The sequence below is a fragment of the Dermacentor silvarum genome, chromosome 8 (assembly GCF_013339745.2).
Source record: "Dermacentor silvarum isolate Dsil-2018 chromosome 8, BIME_Dsil_1.4, whole genome shotgun sequence".
In the NCBI taxonomy this organism is placed as follows: Eukaryota; Metazoa; Arthropoda; class Arachnida; order Ixodida; family Ixodidae; genus Dermacentor; species Dermacentor silvarum.
Genome location: NC_051161.1, coordinates 88252454 through 88271304, shown reverse-complemented (window position 1 = coordinate 88271304; position 18851 = coordinate 88252454). Strand labels below are relative to the sequence as shown.

Sequence of the window (18851 nt, the reverse complement as noted above, 5' to 3'; positions counted from 1 at the left end):
TCTCATCTGTATCCTATAACACTGCCCACTGGATTATGCAGTTGTCATATTTTAAACTGTCGCTTGACAGAAAACTTTGAAATATTCTGAAATCACGCTTCTGCACAGCCAAAGTGTATTTAGTAGTAGCTGTTTACCTTTTCGATATCTGCAATAATATATCAGTATCGTTATACGAGGGAAAAAAACTAAAAGTAACGACAGAAATTGACGTCTTGTCTTCTTGTTCTTGCTTAGGGTATTGTCAAGTGCGTTTCTTTAAAACTTCATGAATACCTATTTATGTCGTTGAAAAGTGGAGATTGAAAAATATGAATCGAAAATTACTGCTCATCCTTTGCCAAATGGGATACTTCGCAGACACACTGCAAGAGGGCGAGAAAAAAGGTACGTTTCTAAGTGTCGTAATACCTGCGAAAATCCATAACCGCTTTTTCAGTTAATAGAACTGAGCAACGCAGTCAGAGCTAAATGCTAAAAAGGCGATGTGTTTAACGAACATCCACTGTTTTGAACAATTACTACACCACCTGTCTTTTTGTATTGTGTTTGAATATATATTTTATAAATTTTCTGTAAAAGCTGGCGTATACTGCTTTTTCAAATAGATTTCTGAATGAGGCGTAAATTGTCGACATGATAAATAGCAGTATCAAAGTGGCTAATTAAATAGATACAGTTATTATCTTTCAATTTATTGCTTTATACGATACGTGTTGAAGTAGCGAATTTCCGTCGTAAGAGTAGTGCATGCAGTGACACTAGCTTAGTGCCAATGCTGAAAAGAGCGACTCCTTAAAATATCCGTTGCCAAACTCTGCTGAAAATGCGTTGGCATTTTGCATGCAGCTATAATTGTCCAGTAGTTCCAGTGAAATGTCAATCTATTGTTCTACACATTTTCAGGGCGGTTATTTCAAAACTGCTGCGAGAGTTTGGATTTGAGCTCCACAGACATGACGTCATTACTGCTAGGCTCCAGTTCGGAATTTCCAGCATGTATCATAAAGTGAACGACTGAAAGTTAATTAGGGAAGATCTTAGGAATTCTGGAATTAGCAATATTTTTCGTACAATCACGTCTTCTGGTAATCCACCTAAATATGTTGAATTCCTCCCCACGATTTTCAAACAAGATTTTTTGGAACTGAAAGAAGCACGGTGTATGTGAACAGGCCTTCAGAAAAAAACGTTCTGCCATGTAGGAATTAGGAGCTTCATGCAAGAATCACGAGACATAATAAGGATACGTAATGTCATTTGTGCATGCATGCAATAGCGGCGCATACAACCCTGTTGTCCTACGATTAGTGTTAACACAATCTGAAAGCCAAACAAAATAAATTTTTGATGTCTCTTAAGATGTTAACGCACTCTTGCGCTTCATTTCGGGTGACAATATCAAGAAAAAGCTCGCGACCTCTTAGTCTTTCTTTGCACTGTAGTAATTAGGAATAAATATAAACTAGCCCAATTCACAGTTGTCCTGAAGTTGCAATAAAGCTTCTCATCGTACTCTGGGACGTCCAAACTGGGGCCGGCTTTCGACTATAAGGCGAAGAAATGCTGCATCAGTTCACTACAGTATTTGAAAAATGCGGCCTCACTGGCCTCACCAAATAGAAGTGGAGCTCAATTGGAGCTAGATATGTCCAATAAGTATTGGATATATCTAGTGCTAGAGAGTTAGAAGAGCAATATTTAGTAAGTTTTGGAAAAGTTTAACATTTTAAGCCCTTCTTGTATCATAGTTATTTCGCTGCAAAATATAAAATTCATTTATTTTCATTTTATTATATCCGCATAGAAAAGGAAAAATCTTTTTTCCGTTGGTGTAGATTAGTGTGGGAGCACAAAAATGGCAGAGACCCTTAATTTCTTCAAGGCTGAAAACTGTCGTGAAAGCGAAGTTTGATCGCAAAGTGAAGCGAAGCATCCACGAAAAATATTTACGTACTATATTTTTTGAACAATTGATTCTCCAACTTTACTGAAAGAATGCGAGCGTTATAATCCTCAACATTCCTGTGATACATAACAAACCTAATATACCAATTTTATTTCTGCAGGATACTACGTTTGTGACAGTGACGTATGTAAAGAGCGGGGTGAGGGTTCTGCTTTTATTCCTTGCTCTACGCTTATTTAATGTATAATTAGGCTTTAAATTTCTTAGAACCATATGACACTGCCTGTAAAACTCGGTTCTTCCTCTCACTATACCGTTCAACTATGTCTGCCCAGCACTATCATTCGTTCATGGTATTAAATACGCGGTATAGGCTCACAATGCCAGCTAGGTATGAAAAATTTGCAATATTGAAGTTCAGTCATGGCAGTGCTTCCTGCATTTCAATATTTTTCCTCCACTTGCGACAGGCAACAATATATCCATATCTGGGTAGCACTAATACTAAAGCATCTTGTCTCTTTACTATTGCTTCTCAAGCAGACACAGCCGGCTTGAAAAGCAGTCGACGTTCCTTGTCCGCTGATTCAATCCTTACGTGACTGGGCCACTAAAGTTTCTTCTCTTCTTAATTTTGCTTCTCAAGCCGACAAAACGAGCTCACTCGCAGCAGAAATTGTGGTCTTCCCTCGCTGCCGTGCCTTTGTTGCGGCTTGCCTTTAGAGCTAGGATGGCACAGACGCTTATACTTAGAGAGCAACGAGACTACACACAGAGTGTTAACAGACAGCTATTGATGACAAATCCCAACACACCAGCGACCTGATTCGTTCAACTAGAACCTTACATGCACGTGACCATTTTTCATGGTTCGGTCATAATGTTGTCGTTAATTTGGGGAGAAAGCTGTTAGAGGCCAGCTTGCAACGAAATTTATAATCGTGTAAGAAGCGTAGCAGATCTTGTGAAAGACACAGCGAAACGTAGGAAAAGTAGATATTCTGAAAGATAGAGCGAAACGTAGGAAACATTTGATGGCTGCTAAAAAACACTTAAGGTAAGTGTTTAGGCAAATGTAGTACACTAGATAATTTAGCGAGTTGTCTTTATGGATGAACATACACAGAAAAAAAAAGAAAACACGGAAGAAACTTTTTTAAGATTGACAAATCAAGTCAGCACTTTTACATTTTCTCTTTCATTCACAAAATAAAATGTGTAGTTCAGCGCTAGCGGGAAATCTATATTTCCTTGCATTTATACTCCAGCAAAACAAATTATGGATTCGATAGACACATCCGTTGGACCCTGCGATGATTTCTACGCCTACGCCTGTGGTGGTTGGAGGGAAAAAAACAGCGACAAACTTAACGGACGATCGTCTTTTGGTATTATTCAGATGCTCAGTGAGAATCTGAGACAAAGCCTGAAAAGTAAGCTGTCAGTTCACTTTTATCCTATGCACACTAAAAAGTGCATATTTCTCTTTCTATGACTATGGGCTTGCTCTTGTGTACTCTGCCTGATATGTTATAGAAGAGTTCGAAAGTGAACAGCTGTTTGAGACATCCTTGCTGGTTTGTGCCTAAAAATAATAAGTTAAACTTCACAGAGAGCCGAGAAACATTTCACATAGACTGATTAGAAACATAATGTATTGTTACTATTTAAATAAACTGCGCCATGCCTTGTCGGGCTTGGTGCACATTTTTGTGCAAGAGTGCTACTTTTTAACAAACTTTATGGCAGGCTTTCAGCGCATAATTGCACAACCACATGCAGCAGACTTATGCGACCTTGAAGAATCACAACTCAATTTCAGCGAAGCAAGCTGTTTCTTTGAGCAGTCGCATGGAGAATTTTAGTTGCCTGTAATTAAGCCACTAACATAAAAACGTTGCCGCATATGATGCTTACAAGCACTTGCTTGAAGAATTTGTAGCAAAGGCCGTACTTAACGCAAACACGAGTATATGTGTGCACATCATTCATAATGTTCTCCAGTTCTCGCCAAATTTTACCTTGGTGGCTCTTATAATTCTTCTGGTAAAACTAGCTCAATTCTACGCCGTTTCTGAAAACACACTCATAAAGCTCTGTAGCATTTGTATAAGTTTATTTACAAAAGCACGCCGTAGTGGGGGCCCAGTTAACTTGGAACACGTCGGAATCTATAACGTGCATTTTAATCTGAAAACACAGGTGTTTTGGCATTTAGCCCGCACTGCAATGCGGCCATCGTGGACGGAATCGAACCCACAACGTCAGTAGCTAAACGCTGTAGCCATTGACAATCCCGCCTAGTCGTGACGAGCTCAACAATGGCACAACGGGGGATTGGCTAAGAAACATGCGGTTTTAGAAGTGTTTACCCCTCGGTGATAACACTTGGCGCGTTGAAGGAGACCGCGACAGACGTGAATAGAACAATTTCTCTCTACACACGCTCCGCCTTAAAAAGAAGATTCGTCATCCACAACAACACAATAGTGATGTTTGCGGTGATTTGTTCCCGTTCGTCAAACTGGTAGTGTGGCTGAACCAGCCGCGGTAGCTCAGTTAGCTAAGGCGTGGCACTGCTGAGCACGAGGTCGCCGGATCGAATCCCGGCCGCGGCGGCCGCGTTTCGATGGAGACGAAATGCAAAAACGCCCGTGTGCTTGCGTTTTCATCATCAGAATATACTTATGTCCACTGCAGGACGAAGGCCTCTCCCTGCGATCTCCAAGTATACCCCTGTCTTGCGCTAGCTGATTCCAACTTGCGCCTGCGAATTTCCTAACTTCATCACCCCACCTAGTTTTCTGCCGTCCTCGATTGCGCTTCCCTTGTCTCGGTATCCAGTCTTTAACTCTAATAGTCTACCGGTTATCCATCCTATAGTATACGCAATACATAGCCCGCACAGCTCTATTTTTTTCCACTTAATGTGAACTTGAATATCGGCTATCTCCCTTTTCTATCTGATCCATACCACTCTCTTCCTGTCTCTTAACGTTAGGCTAAACATTTTTCGTTCCATCGCTCTTTGTGCGGTCCTTAACTTGTTCTCGAGCTTCTTTGTTAAACTCAAAGTTTATGCCCCATATGTTAGCACCGGTAGAATGCAATAATTGTACACGTTTCTTTTCAACGACAGGGGTAAGCTCCCAGTCAGGATTTGGCAATGCCTGCCGTATTCACTCCAACCCAATTTTATTCTTCTGTAAATTTCTTTCTCATGATCAGGTTCCCTTGTGAGTAATTTACCTAGATAAACGTCCTCCTTTACAGACTCTACAGGCTGACTGCCGATCCTGAATTCTTGTTTCCTTGCCACGCTATTGAACATTGTGTTTGCCTTCTGCACATTACTCTTCAACCCCTCTTGCACTTTCTCGGTTAAGGTCCTCAATCATTTGCTGTAATTCGTCCCCATTGTTGCTGAAAAGGAGAATGTCATTTTCAAACCGAAGGTTGCTCAGATATTCGCGGTTGATCCTCACTCCTAAACCTTCCCAGTCTAAGAGCTTGAATACTTCTAAGCATGCAGTGATTAGTATTGGAGATATTGTGTCTCCTTGCCTTACCCCCTTCTCGATAGGTAACTGTCTACTTTTCTTGTGGAGAACCAAGGTTGCTGTGTAATCCTTGTAGATATTTGGCCAGATATTCACGTATGCCTCCTGTACTCCTTGATTACGCAATGCCTCTATGACTGCTGGTATCTCGACTGAATCAAATGCTTTTTGATAATCTATGAAAGCCATATATTGAGGTTGATAGTACTCTGCACGTGGTCGCGTGGAGCAAAGTTAGAACACCCAGCTTCTAATCTGACGGTCGTAAGTTCGAGAGCAAAAAAAATATCGTCGAGATCTAGTAGGGCTATACTTACTAGTCCAGGTGCAGCCAAATTAGGAAGGCCCACTAAGATTCAACAAAGTTGAATTGGCCTCCCTGGTGCAGTATTCGGGCACTACCTCCCTCATGACTTGCGTTGTAGTGCACGTTAAAAAAAACCAAGGTGGTCAAACTTAATCTGGAGCCCTCCACTACGGCGTGCCTCATAATCACAACTGGTTTTGGCACGTAAAACCCCAGAAAGAAGAAGAAGAAAAGGAAGCACTATGGCTGAGTGTAAAGAAAGCAGCTAAGGCAGTGAACTGGGGAAGCAACCTGGAAGCAAGAAAAGAGGAGCCACAAGTGAGCAGGCGCCGCACTGGTTGAAAAGCTGTGTTTTTCTTTCTCACAACATTATAATATGCTATTTCTATCAGGAACCACCTGTTGATAGTGAACACTTGTATGTCTGACTTCCAGTTCACGTGTTCGTACCAAGCACTTTGCACTTATAAACAGTTTTTAGGTTGTATACCGAGAAAACCGTCGCTCAACACTTTCTAAGTTTCCTTGCTTTATTGCTCAAACGTGCAATCAACAGTCGTAAGGGCCTTGGGTGATAATTAAAAAACGCATTCAAAAAATAATATTTCTAACATATGCAGGAGTAGTGATTTCTTGAGGCTGCGGCTGGGTGCTGGAAGACGAAATCCTACAGGCACAAGTTTGACACGGACCTCATAGTTTCAGCCACTGCAGGTAGCCAGGGAAAGGAATGAGATTGTTTTATTACAGGACTTTACCATTTGATGCAGTGCCAACTTTAAATATCTGAAGAAACCACAGCTAAAAGCTGCTTAGGATATAAACGCAGCCAAATCTAGAATATTACACAAATGATGACGTAGGACGATACCTGAACATTTGAGAATGTTAACATGGTATATCTGTTAGTGCAAGAAAGAAACTATGGTGATGTGCATTTCCCTTTACTACAAGGTGATACGGCGCCGCATTTCTATCTAATATATTTGTCCGTGTCAGTCTGCCAGCACATAATTTGCTCGGTAACGTTGCAAAGTGTATATGACTGCATACCTCAAATATAACTTGAGGTATTCCTGCAAAATATACCTTTCGGCTATTACGCCAAAGAAAGGACTTGTGGCTGCGGCTGTCAAGTTCTTATACAAACATTATGTATGTGCATAAATTTTTATACATTCCCACTCTCCACCGTTCCTCGTCACAGGCTTACTCTGATAATTTAACATCTGTGTCAGTATGCAGTAATATCACAGACAGCTTATGCGGGCGTTTCGTACAACAAGCGTTGTTATTTATCTAGGATCTTGAAAGATTGTTATCGCGAATGATGGAACATCACCTTTTTAGAAATTTAAGCAGCATGTAGACCACACCTGTACAAAACAAGAAATCTGTCAGCCAATAATTTTTCTACAAATACACATTAACGCTTAAAGCTGCGATCAGTTTGTTGTTATTTGACCAATAAGGTGAGATAAAAAAAGCTAAAGAGCAGGAAGACATAATGCATTATATCTTTGCAGAAAAGAAGCGCTTTTATTTAATTATTTAGTGCAGTCAAATGGAAGTTTATGCATAAATAACCTCTACCAATTCCTTAGGCTATTTTCCCATAATGAAGCTCCCAAGAGCTATCGTTTCTGCAAGCACAACTTTAACATTTCAAGTATCCTGCATTCGTTCAACAGCACGCATATAGTTCTATAATGCGGTTAACTTCCTTCTATTGCTCTTATGCAGGAATAATGGGAAATATTCCACTTGTAACAGAAAATCAGACCATCGTAGAAAAGATCGCCATAGCGTTCAAATCCTGTGTAGGTAAGTAATTTTATTGCGATAACAATTATATGGACACTCCAAGCGGATTTCTGCCATCGGGGTCGCCGTCGTCGTAGCCATCACCGTAAGGTTCGTATAAAGTCCAAGGGCGATAAGATTATCGCCACGCACCGTATGCTGTATGTGCGAGTGAAAGCGTGCGATGGACGCGCGCTTTCACGGAGAGCGAACGCACGGCGGAGAGCAAACGCGAAGTATTCCATCGTGCGAAGGGCCGTGGGGGGATGGGAGGCGAGAGGACGTTTAGCTGCGGCACTAGATGCGTATCTTGCGATAGGGCGCAAGGGGGAACTGGACACTAAATCTCCGACGCAGAAGGAGGAAAGCGTGAAGGCAACGCGGGAGGGAGGGGGTGCGGCTTCTACTCTGCCAGCAACTGAGTACTTTGCGCGCGCACCGTATCTTAAAGCGATCTCCACACGACATTTGTATGCACTGCGCTTTCAGCGCTCAGTTTCTGTTGAAGCGATAGACCGCACGAACCTTTACTCGCTGCTGCGGCCGCGCTTGCTCACGCCAGCGTTTTAACAGTGGTTGTCTGCGGTCATCGAGTGTGATCTATTCATGTTTCCTTGTGCGCGCTGACACCATGCTTGTTATTTCAGTTAGTAAGCGAATGTGTCCAAGATTATGCAGCCGATAAAACTACTATCCCTACTCCGTATAGCTCGCCACTGATTTGCTATCACAATTGATGCTTTGCCTTTCGGGCGAAACTGCGACTGTTTGATGATTCCAGCAGTCAACACGGTTAATTGTGAAAACAGCACAAAGGTCAGGAAACCACACAGCCGGTCAGGTACTCAGTGCTCTCACCAAAAATAGCAACTCACAGTATTGAAGCAACAGGGATATATAACTTTAAAAATCGACCTCGCAAGTGCACATCCGCCACGAGGCAACCACGCGCGCATCTGAGAGAGAAAATGAACATTAATAACAAGAATGGCTCAATGGCCTAAGCAGGGGTAAGGGTCAATGGCGGGGTTCACAAGGAAAAAAAACACTACACATTCATAACCAGCCGGTCAAGCCGGCCTCCCGCACAAACTCCCATAAGGAGTTGATAGTTCGTCGGGCATCGGCCTGAGGGGGCGGCGTGGTCTATGCCTCCAGTGAGGTAATGCCGCATCCCTTGTGTTTGTCTCTTACTGCCGCGAGACCGGGACAGTCCCACCTGAAAAGTCAGGTTTTATCGAGCAGCGCCACTTCACAATCAAAAACAGAAATGAAGGAAAGCTAACACATGTATCGTGGTTATTTTTCATAAAATAAACCTCCTAATTTTACTGCTACTCTTATTGGAATGTCTATATGAAGCTTTGGAGAGCCCAATTAAGGGTTTCCATGCGTAGCTCTTAACCTGTGCTGACAAATGTGAGAGTACCCGCTACGAGTACGTTTCTGCAACGTCCAGATTTTTACAGCGAAGCGGTTAAGGGCTCACTCTTCGATGGTCGCGTCCGACAATAGAAAAAAACTCTCATTGGCCGTATGCTGTATGTGCGAGTGAAAGCCCGCGAGGGCAAGGGACATGCGCTTTTACGGAGAGCGAACGTAGCCAGCGTTGTGTCAGCGGTTGTGTGCGGTCACACAAACATCGCGCACAACGGTTGTCGGCGGCGGCGGCGTTTTTCCCGCGTTCGCACCGAACGCGCGCGATGTTGGCGACGTGTTTATGAAGAACGTGCCAACCTTTGAAGTACACCCTATGGCGGTACGTGTACCGTAGCGACCATGTGGCTATTGTACCTGTGGTCACTACATAAATGAAAACCACCGGATCATATGTATTTCTCATTCTTTAATAGTTCAAATAACCAATTACACCATCACATCTTAATAGTCATAATTGGAAATAGATAATCCCCACCATAGCACAGCTTCGCTGGTCAACTACACTGCAAAGGTCACAATTAACGCATACAATTTGTCCTTTGCCGAAGCATTCCCCGTAACCTTTTCCTTGTATATGGCAAATATAAACAAGGTAGTTTAGTTCATGGAGAATACCGGAGGGACCAACTGCTAACCTCTTATGAAGCATGAAAATAGTCAACGGACGAGAGTTCAATAATTATTTGCAACAGTTCCAATTAAACCAAGGCTTATCGATCTTGTAACCCAAGGAGGTTTAAAAAAATTTAGTAGTGGCAATACTGCTTTGAGAGTGAAGCCAGGGCACCGCCATCTTACTCAACGCAGGCACGAAGAGACATCAGGGAATAGTGGAATATAGGAAGCGCCTTCTTTTCGACTCCTCCATGTTTAAGGTGGCTAATTTCGGTGCACAGATCATATTGAATATACATCTTTGTTGCACTTGTTTTAGGAGGAAACCTGAATGCCGTGACACATATTCTGAGAGGTCTTAAAACTCTCAAGAACTCAGCCAAGGATAATATTTTAGCTAGAAACAACGATCTTTTATTTTCCAATTACCCTAGCGTTTACATTCGCAAAACAAATTAAGGTGTGCGCGGACTGCAGTCTGCGCGGAACTATTTCAGAGGTGAAGTCGGGGAAAACGCTGGCTTCACCCCTGTTGGTACACAGTAGCGAGCGCTGCCACTCCATATTTTTTTGTTAAACCTCCGTGCTGTCACCGTGCTTCCCAATGAAGAGACCGCATCAGCAACGGCTGCGGCTCGTCAGATGGCTCCAACCCTCATGGTTGCCCACCATTGTGACCCTGGTGTCTTCTCTGGCCTGGAGGGACACGACGTTGACGAATGGATCGAGCTCTATGAATGAGCCGAGACGAGCCGAAAGAGAAGAGCCGCCACCAGAAAGCCTGGGCTCTTGGCACGAGCTAGTATCGGCCTTGCGGTATGGCTCCACTGTAAAAAATACAGTGTAAATCGTCTCTTTAGCATCTGTCGCTGGTATCGTAATAGTATCCTTCCGCACTCGCATGATAATCATCGATAAATACAGCTTTACTGGCTATTTACAGGACACTAGAAGCTGTATCTATGGAAAATTACATAAAAGCCGACAACGTTCAACTTCTTCTCCTCGAACACATTACGCTTTGAATGCGGGTTAAAATATTGGTTCGTTCACTCTAGCCTAGTGTTTCCTCATTTAATTATTTCAATAAATTATTCCGAATGCAGCTCTTTCGGGTGCCGAAGAGCCGTATGAAGATTTCCTTCAAATATTGAAGGCATCTGGACTTGAAGGGTGGCCGATTGCGCCTGAAATCAGTGATCCAACCTCAATCAAGACAAGCTCGAAAGAAATGCTGCTGCAAACTGGAATGCAATCTGTACTCGGCTTTTATGTCGGGAGAGGTGCGATAGATCCCGCTTCCTATTACATACAGGTAAGTAAATGCGCTGCAAGAGTATTGTTATCTAGACGATGTTGGTTTTTAAGCGCTCGCAATGATTGTTCGACGCCGTTGCGTTTATGAGAACTCCGTGTCGCTCGCCTCCCTGCCTGGACGAGATGACAGCTAGTCACGAAGCACTTTCACTCGGCTGTCATCCAGCCCAGGGGGAAGTCAACGGACTTCCCCCAATGGCCGACTTTTTGGCGGGATTCGGGGCTCATGTTTGCGTGCGCTCAGGGTGCGCGCGCACAAGACGGGGCCGGAGATGCCACATCCAGGCGTCTCAAGGTGCGCACTCGGCTGTCATCCAGCTCACGCGGAAGTCAACGGGCTTCCCCCATTGGCCGACTTTTTGGCGGGATTCGGGGCTCATCCTTGCGTGCACTCAAGGTGCGCGCGCGCGAGATGGGGCCGGAGATGCCACATCCAGGCGTCTGAAGGTGCGTACTCGGCTGTCATCCAGCCCACGCGGAAGTCAACGGGCTTCCCCCATTGGCCGACGTTTTGGCGGGATTCGGGGCTCATGCTTGCGTGCGCTCAGGGTGCGCGCGCGCAAGACGGGGCCGGAGATGCCACATCCAGGCGTCTGAAGGTGCGTACTCGGCTGTCATCCAGCCTAGTTGGCTTCCCCCAATGGCCGACTTTTTGGCGGGATTCGGGGCTCATGTTTGCGTGCGCTCAGGGTGCGCGCGCACAAGACGGGGCCGGAGATGCCACATCCAGGCGTCTCAAGGTGCGTACTCGGCTGTCATCCAGCCCACGCGGAAGTCAATGGGCTTCCCCCATTGGCCGACTTTTTGGCGGGATTCGGGGCTCATCCTTGCGTGCACTCAAGGTGCGCGCGCGCAAGATGGGGCCGGAGATGCCACATCCAGGCGTCTGAAGGTGCGTACTCGGCTGTCATCCAGCCCACGCGGAAGTCAACGGGCTTCCCCCATTGGCCGACTTTTTGGCGGGATTCGGGGCTCATGGTTGCGTGCGCTAAGGGTGCGCGCGCGCAGGACGGGGCCGGAGATGCCACATCCAGGCGTCTGAAGTTGCGTACTCGGCTGTCATCCAGCCCAGTTGGCTTCCCCCATTGGCCGAATTTTTGGCGGGATTCGGGGCTCATGCTTGCGTGCGCTCAGGGTGTGCGCGCGCAAGACGGGGCCGGAGATGCCACATCCAGGCGTCTGAAGGTGCGTAGTCGGCTGTCATCGAGCCCAGGGGGAACTCAACGGGCTTCCCCCAATGGCCGACTTTTTGGCGGGATTCGGGGCTCATGTTTGCGTGCGCTCAGGGTGCGCGCGCGCAAGACGGGGCCGGAACTGCCACATCCAGGCGCCTTAAGGTGCGTACTCGGCTGTCATCCAGCCCACGCGGAAGTCAACGGGCTTCCCCCGTGGGCCGACTTTTGGCGGGATTCGGGGCTCATGCTTGCGTGCGCTCAGGGTGCGCGCGCGCAGGACGGGGCCGGAGATGCCACATCCAGGCGTCTGAAGGTGCGTACTCGGCTGTCATCCAGCCCACGCGGAAGTCAAAGGGCTTCCTTCATTGGCCGACTTTTTGGCGGGATTCGGGGCTCATGTTTGCGTGCGCTCAGGGTGCGCGCGCGCTAGGCGGGGCCGGAGATGCCACATCCAAGCGTCTGAAGGTGCGTACTCGGCTGCCATCCAGCCCACACAGAAGTCAACGGGCTTCCCCCATTGGCCGACTTTTTGGCGGGACTCGGGGCTCATGCTTGCGTGCGCTCAGGGTGCGCGCGCGCAAGACGGGGCCGGAGATGCCACATCCAGGCGTCTGAAGGTGCGTGCGCGCTGCTGCCAGTGGTGGCCGCTTGGCCAGTGGCGGCCCGTGACGGCCAGTGGCGGCCGCTTTGCTACTTAGCGGGCACGCACACTCTTCTGTCGTCTCGGTGTCCTCAGGCAGCGCCTTCCAATCGTGCTTCGTCTATTGCCCTGTTTTTCTCCACTGTGGGTGTTCGCAATGGCAGGCGCTGGCCGAAGGATAAGCGGCCACTCTATGGACTGGGTTCTTTGTTTTCTCTGCCGCGGTGCACCGTTAGCGGCCACCGGCGACCATTTGGCAATGTTCTGCAGCAGTTAGATTCAGATTCCGTTGTGTTGTTAAACTTATATTCTATCGAACCCAAGCTTAATATGTTCTTTGTTCTTTCCGGAGACCTTCGCCTAAGATGCCTGAGCGGGTCAGCGCGGTCTCGCCTTCCACTATCTGAGAGCGGCTGGTCGAGCGCGCGCGCCGGCGCGTCGGCACACCGAGCGGCCGAGGCAGACGCGGAAGCGGCGCCTTGTGTGCTCGGCGGTTCGTGGTACTCGAACCCGCGTTGGTCGTCCGGCACGCGAGATCGGAGCGTACGCGCCTATATAGCGGTGTGGGAGTGACCACGATCTAAATTGGCTATCCAGTACAACGAGAAATAAAATCTGCTTCTCGTTAGTTATTTTGTCCGTGACGGTATACAATAGCCAATACTCTCAAGCACAAAATTTTGTTGCATTAGCACGAAGACTACAAAAAAAGTTGTCAAACAGTGCAAGCGCACGAGTCATATTTCCTAAATGTTCTATTGAAAAGCTGTTATATTATAGGAAATGAAACGCATAAATCTCATACGAATATGGCAACGCTGCATACTTCTAATCTTACGGTAGAATTAATTGTAAATCGTTATACTGTGCGTGAATTCTTAAGTCGTTAAGTGGCACTTAGTATGCATATATGCTATTCAATGTATAATTTTAGATCATTTGTAAATTATGCCTTTAACCTAATCCTAATACTGCTATTACAATCTTCTATAATATGTGTTTGTTTTTAGCTTGACCAAGTTGACTTCAATTTGTTGCAACGAGACGTACTCCTGCACCCAGGCAGCGAGGAGAACAAGCCTGTAATTGACACCTACAAAACGCTAATGGAAAAAGCAATGGAGTTCGTGAGACCAAACATCTCAAAAGAAGAGGTCGCCAGTATCTCGGAGACACTTCTGGAATTTGAGGGGCAGCTGGCCAATGTGAGAACTTCGTAGTGCCCACTGCCTTAACGCAAACTTCCTTTTTACGAAGTATTATTTAAGCGATAAAATTTAAACGGTAAACCTGCCGGGAAATATTTTCGCTAGTTTTTGAGAAACCATCAAAGTTATCATCAGTTTGCAGTGTTCTACTGAGTTTTCGTAAGTGACTACTGAACTAGCCAGTGTGTGTCACGTAGCTCATTTGCGTGTCCATAATATAACGCGTTTACATTTGCACCGAATTATACTGATGGCATGAAAGCGAGGTCTTAGTAGACTGGCTTATATAGGTACGGCCTTAAACAATAAACAAGGTACAAGCGCTCCCCGTAAGGCATTTTCTGGCAGACATTATGTACATGTTTTTATGTCGAATAACAATAATAATAGTAATACAAATTATATCAGACCCTTCACACAATAACATAGACGGTATGCTTACCAGCTATAAGGGTTGGACAAGTAAGGCGTGAAAATACGGACGCAAAAGAAGCACGAGGGACAATACGAAAACCAACTATCAAATGAAAAGTTCCACTGAGATTTCATGGATAAGAAGGCAGACAGCTCGTTGATTGAAAGATCAAATGAGCAAAAACAGTCTTCCACTGTGTATCGCTGCCTAAACTTCCGCTGCATTCTCGCAGATGTAAATGTACTTACTACTCAGAAGTTAGCGAACTTCTTTTTAGAAGCATTAATGATGAAGTGTCTCTCATGGCCGAGGCGTACCACGTCACTAGTTCCGACCGCATATGCGCGCGTCAGCCTTCGAATATCCTTCGCACAAAACAATTGTCTTACTGCACTAATATTTGTCCAGAGTGGACCCGCGGCTGCATTACTAACTGGATGACACTGCCTTCCCCACATGATGCCTAAAAAGGTTCTTTGTGTCTTCCTTCTTTTCCGCCATAGTGCCAACCTTTTAATTGATAGTCATCATTTTCTTTCAAACCATTAATATTGTCCACCCTCAGAGCATTACGTCACTGTGTTACCGGGATTACCTTGCTATAGTGTGAAGAATGCATTCATCAAAACAGATCTATAGCAACCGCTTCACACTGATGTTCGGCTGCTGTTATAAAGATATCAGGTGTCTGCATTTCTTCAAATCCTAGCCTGCGCCGACATCGCACTTTCATAACTAAGAATACAACCATTCTAGCGTGGTGGTGCTTAAAAACCCCCTGCAATTCGAAAAAAAAAACTGTACGAATTTAAAACTCGGACTTTGGATTCGAGGTTGAAATAAGACCACCAGACCCCTACTGAACCATTTCTTTTTCAGAGCTGCGCACAGTATGTCAATGAGAAATGTATCGTATCACACATAGATGGCAGCGGTTTGTGATGACATAATTTCTAAAATTAAAGGTGTGCCGACAAGTAATTCGATACTAATCTATTGCTGTTACTTAACGTAGCGTAGCGTTCTATGATGCAAGAGATACAATAATCACAAGATGCAATCACGTTTTGTACAGTAATAGCTCGGAGGTCCAAGAGTTAACTCGTCCTTAAGATGTATCTCACTCTTTCTCACTCCCTTTTGAATACCACTCGTAAATGTAACAACAAACCCGCCGCGGTGGCTCAGTCAGCTAAGGCGTTGCGCTGCTGAGCACGAAGTCGCGGGATCGAATCCCGGCCGCGGTGGCCGCATTTCGATGCAGGCGAAATGCAAAAACGCCCGTGTGCTTGCGTTGTAGTGCACGTTAAAGAACCCCAGGGGGTCAAAATTAATCCGGAGCCCTTCACTACGGCGTACCTCAAAATCCAACAGGTTGTGGCACGTAAAACCCCAGAAAGAAGAAGAAATGTAACAAGAAAATTGGAAGCTCAAAATTTTTCACTACCCATAATTTGTGATTAGCTGAATGGTAATAATTTCTCAATAACTCCAACAAACCAGTATCAAATCTTCACGCAGAAGTTTAGCTTATCCCACTTGTGTATGTACGCTCTTCTGACAAGTAGGTTACTTGCGTGATGGTTCATTAAGTCACTGTGGCTTCTTAGAGTCTAAATCAGTTCAGTGGCATAAAAAAAGTTTATGCCTTTAGAGGAAAACGTTATAGAAGCAAGTCAAGTAGGCATAATTGTTCGCATTGCAGTTGGGGCTAGCTTATAATATTCTATTTCTTCTGTCGTGTAATATTTTTCAGAATCATAAATGGCACATATTTATGTAACTGTGTTCAGTTTCCCGATAAAATCAAGTAATCCTCTTCACCCGACATTTCGCGCAATGCGACTTGTACATAGCTGAGCGTTTAAAAGAAATATGTTTTCAAGAATAATGTTCCCCATAAAATTATTCTACCTTTATTAAATGCGGTTATGATTTAACCCATGGCTAGTTCTGAGAAAACAGTCTCCTGCCGACATTCACGAAATCTAGTCTCAGGAAAGAAAACCTAGCATTGGGGCACTTAAGGGAGGTATATTTATTTATTTTTTTATTTAAAAATACCTTACAGGCCTCAATTGAGGCATTGAGTAAGGGGGGCAGTACATAGAAAACACACAGAAAATACATAGAATATTTGACATACATAAAACAGAAGCAATTGGCCTAACTCAACCGGATCCTCAACCGGAGTACTAACGCGAGATAGTGATATAGCAGTAAACACGGCGACATAACGGTACCATCGCTACAATAAGGTGCAAGAACGTAGAGTAAATACAAGAATGCGTGGTGCGACAATCATAAAATTTCACATATTATTATACGTATAGTCTGTCAAGGCGTCACGGAATGAATCATGGTTGGACAGGCATGCGATGGTATCCGGGAGAGAATTCCAAAACCTGACGGCACGAGGAAGGGCAGAGTATTGGAATGCTTGAGTAGAACCGTAAATGCAGGCGTAGCTGAAATGATTATGAAGCCTGTGTGACGTGGAGTAGGGTCGTCGCAAGCATGCCGGTGGTCGAGTGAAATGAATGAAATTGTGAAACAGTTAACAGGGCAATGTCTCGGCGAGTGTTCAGGGATTGCAATGAAAGTTTTAAGTTTTATTTGAATTACACTGGACTGGTAGCTGTAATCGTTCAAGATGAAACGACTTGCCCTATTTTGAATCTGTTCTAGCCGTTCATTTAAGTATTTTTGGTGAGGGGACCAAATGGGAGACGCGTACTCCAGCTGAGACCGAACGAGAGTTACATAAGCTAGCTTGCGAACATTTGAAGGGAGATTTCCTAAGTTGCGTCGCAGGTATCCCAGCGATCGGGAGGCGTTCTGGACGTGATGTGTTCTGACCAAGAGAGATTCGATGTGAATAGCACTCCTAGATGCTTATATTGATTAGCCGTTGCAACAGGGTAATTAATAATATGGTATGGATACGATGAAGTTGTCGACTTCCGGGTAAACGTCATTACTTTGCACTTTGAAGTATTTGACGTCATTATCCATTTGTTGCACCAGCTAATAATTTGTTCAAGGTCCTGCTGAAGAATGAGATGATCGTCTGAGCTTTTAATTGAGCGATAAATTATGCAGTCGTCGGTGAATATTCTTATAGTGGACGATACATTGTGTGGTAGGTCATTAATAAAGATGAGGAAAAGCAAGGGACCGAGGGCGCTACCCTGTGGAACACCAGAAGTAACGTCTGTTATGGAGGAAGAGTAGTTATTTGCAATAGTAAGCTGCTGACGATTTGACAAAAAGTTACGGAGCTATGATAAGGTACGACAGTCCAATCTGAGTGCGGAGAGTTTTGATATTAGGCGACAATGTGCGACACGGTCAAAAGCCTTCGAAAAATCAAGAAAAAAAAATCAATTTGTAAGTTATAATTCAAGTTAGTGTGTAGATCTGCTGTAAATTCAAGTAATTGTGTCTCGCATGAGAGAAAACCATGCTGGTTATGAAAAAATAATTTGTTATTCTCAAGGTGTCTGTAAATCTGTTTGTATGTGAATAATAAATTAGACGTTTATTTCCCGACCGAGATTTCACACGCTCTTAAGTGCTAGTCTTCCTTAAAGAGCCCCTAAACCACCTTCGATATTCTTTTTAACATTTTAGGTAAACACGTGCATCGAGTTCAGAATGCCGTCATGATCAACGATGCCAAACGCATCCCCAGCGGTCGGCATGACGTGACCAGGGTGCATCTGGTGATGTCAACGGGGGCGATGATGTCGATTGGTCGAACAAGAACCTACGACTTGCGGTTAGTCTGCTAGCAGGAACGCACGCTCCCTGATCTTTATCGTCGTGTTGCTCGCTTGTGCGCACTTGCAAATACATAATTACAGCCCGCCACGCAAGTGCCAAATCGCTCACGTTCCAGCACAGTCGTGCTTGACGGTCTGATTAGCTGCGCGAACAGAGTGCGACAGTGTTGCCCTTTCTAGACGTGCGCTCAACACAGGGTCCATAGCGGCACGCTTCGCATAAGCACGGGCCGACACGGCCGCAACAGCGGGTAACCGAGAAGCACGGAGTCACTGCTAAGGTCCGTCCACGTTACCGGCACGGTATAACTCGCCGCACGCCTTTTGCCATTCGCGAGCCGCCGTTCGACGGCGGTTTTGTTCGCGAAAGGCGAGATTTCCTTGCCGGGGAGCGGATGAGACCGGGACCCATTTGTGTTGCCGCCCCACCGCCGCTGATCGCTCGACGGCGCCGATATCGTCGCTAGGCCTACTCCGGTACACTTCAAAGCTAAAGCGGACGGCGCTTCGCAATGGATTACCGACGCTCACTAGAAGCAAATTATCTTACCGTTGTTGTCGATCTTAACAATAATTGTACGCAAAGAAGAAAATACGGTGATATTAGCGGTGCCAGTCGGCTGCGATGCGAGCACAGCCGAGCCTGTCGTCTGCCGTCGATAGCCGTGCACTGCGGC

General features: G+C 45.3%; 1 protein-coding gene across 7 annotated transcripts in view; it reads left to right on the top strand.

The window, feature by feature from the left end:
- Positions 1-244: 244 nt before the first annotated feature.
- The window catches only part of LOC119462260 (neprilysin-1), a 60275-nt gene continuing 41668 nt past the window's right edge, over positions 245-18851 (top strand). For 4 of the 7 annotated variants that reach the window (XR_007468508.1, XR_007468509.1, XR_007468510.1 and 1 more), the window contains exons 1-6: positions 245-387; positions 2070-2108; positions 3178-3342; positions 7520-7600; positions 10741-10949; positions 13777-13971. Coding sequence is in view for 4 of the 7 variants with exons in the window: in XM_049673198.1 (XP_049529155.1) it covers positions 312-387; positions 2070-2108; positions 3178-3342; positions 7520-7600; positions 10741-10949; positions 13777-13971 (765 nt within the window). In the remaining 3 variants the exon portion in view is untranslated. The remainder of the gene's footprint in view (positions 388-2069; positions 2109-3177; positions 3343-7519; positions 7601-10740; positions 10950-13776; positions 13972-18851) is intronic. The other 3 variants (XM_049673196.1, XM_049673195.1, XM_049673197.1) reach the window with 3 other exon arrangements.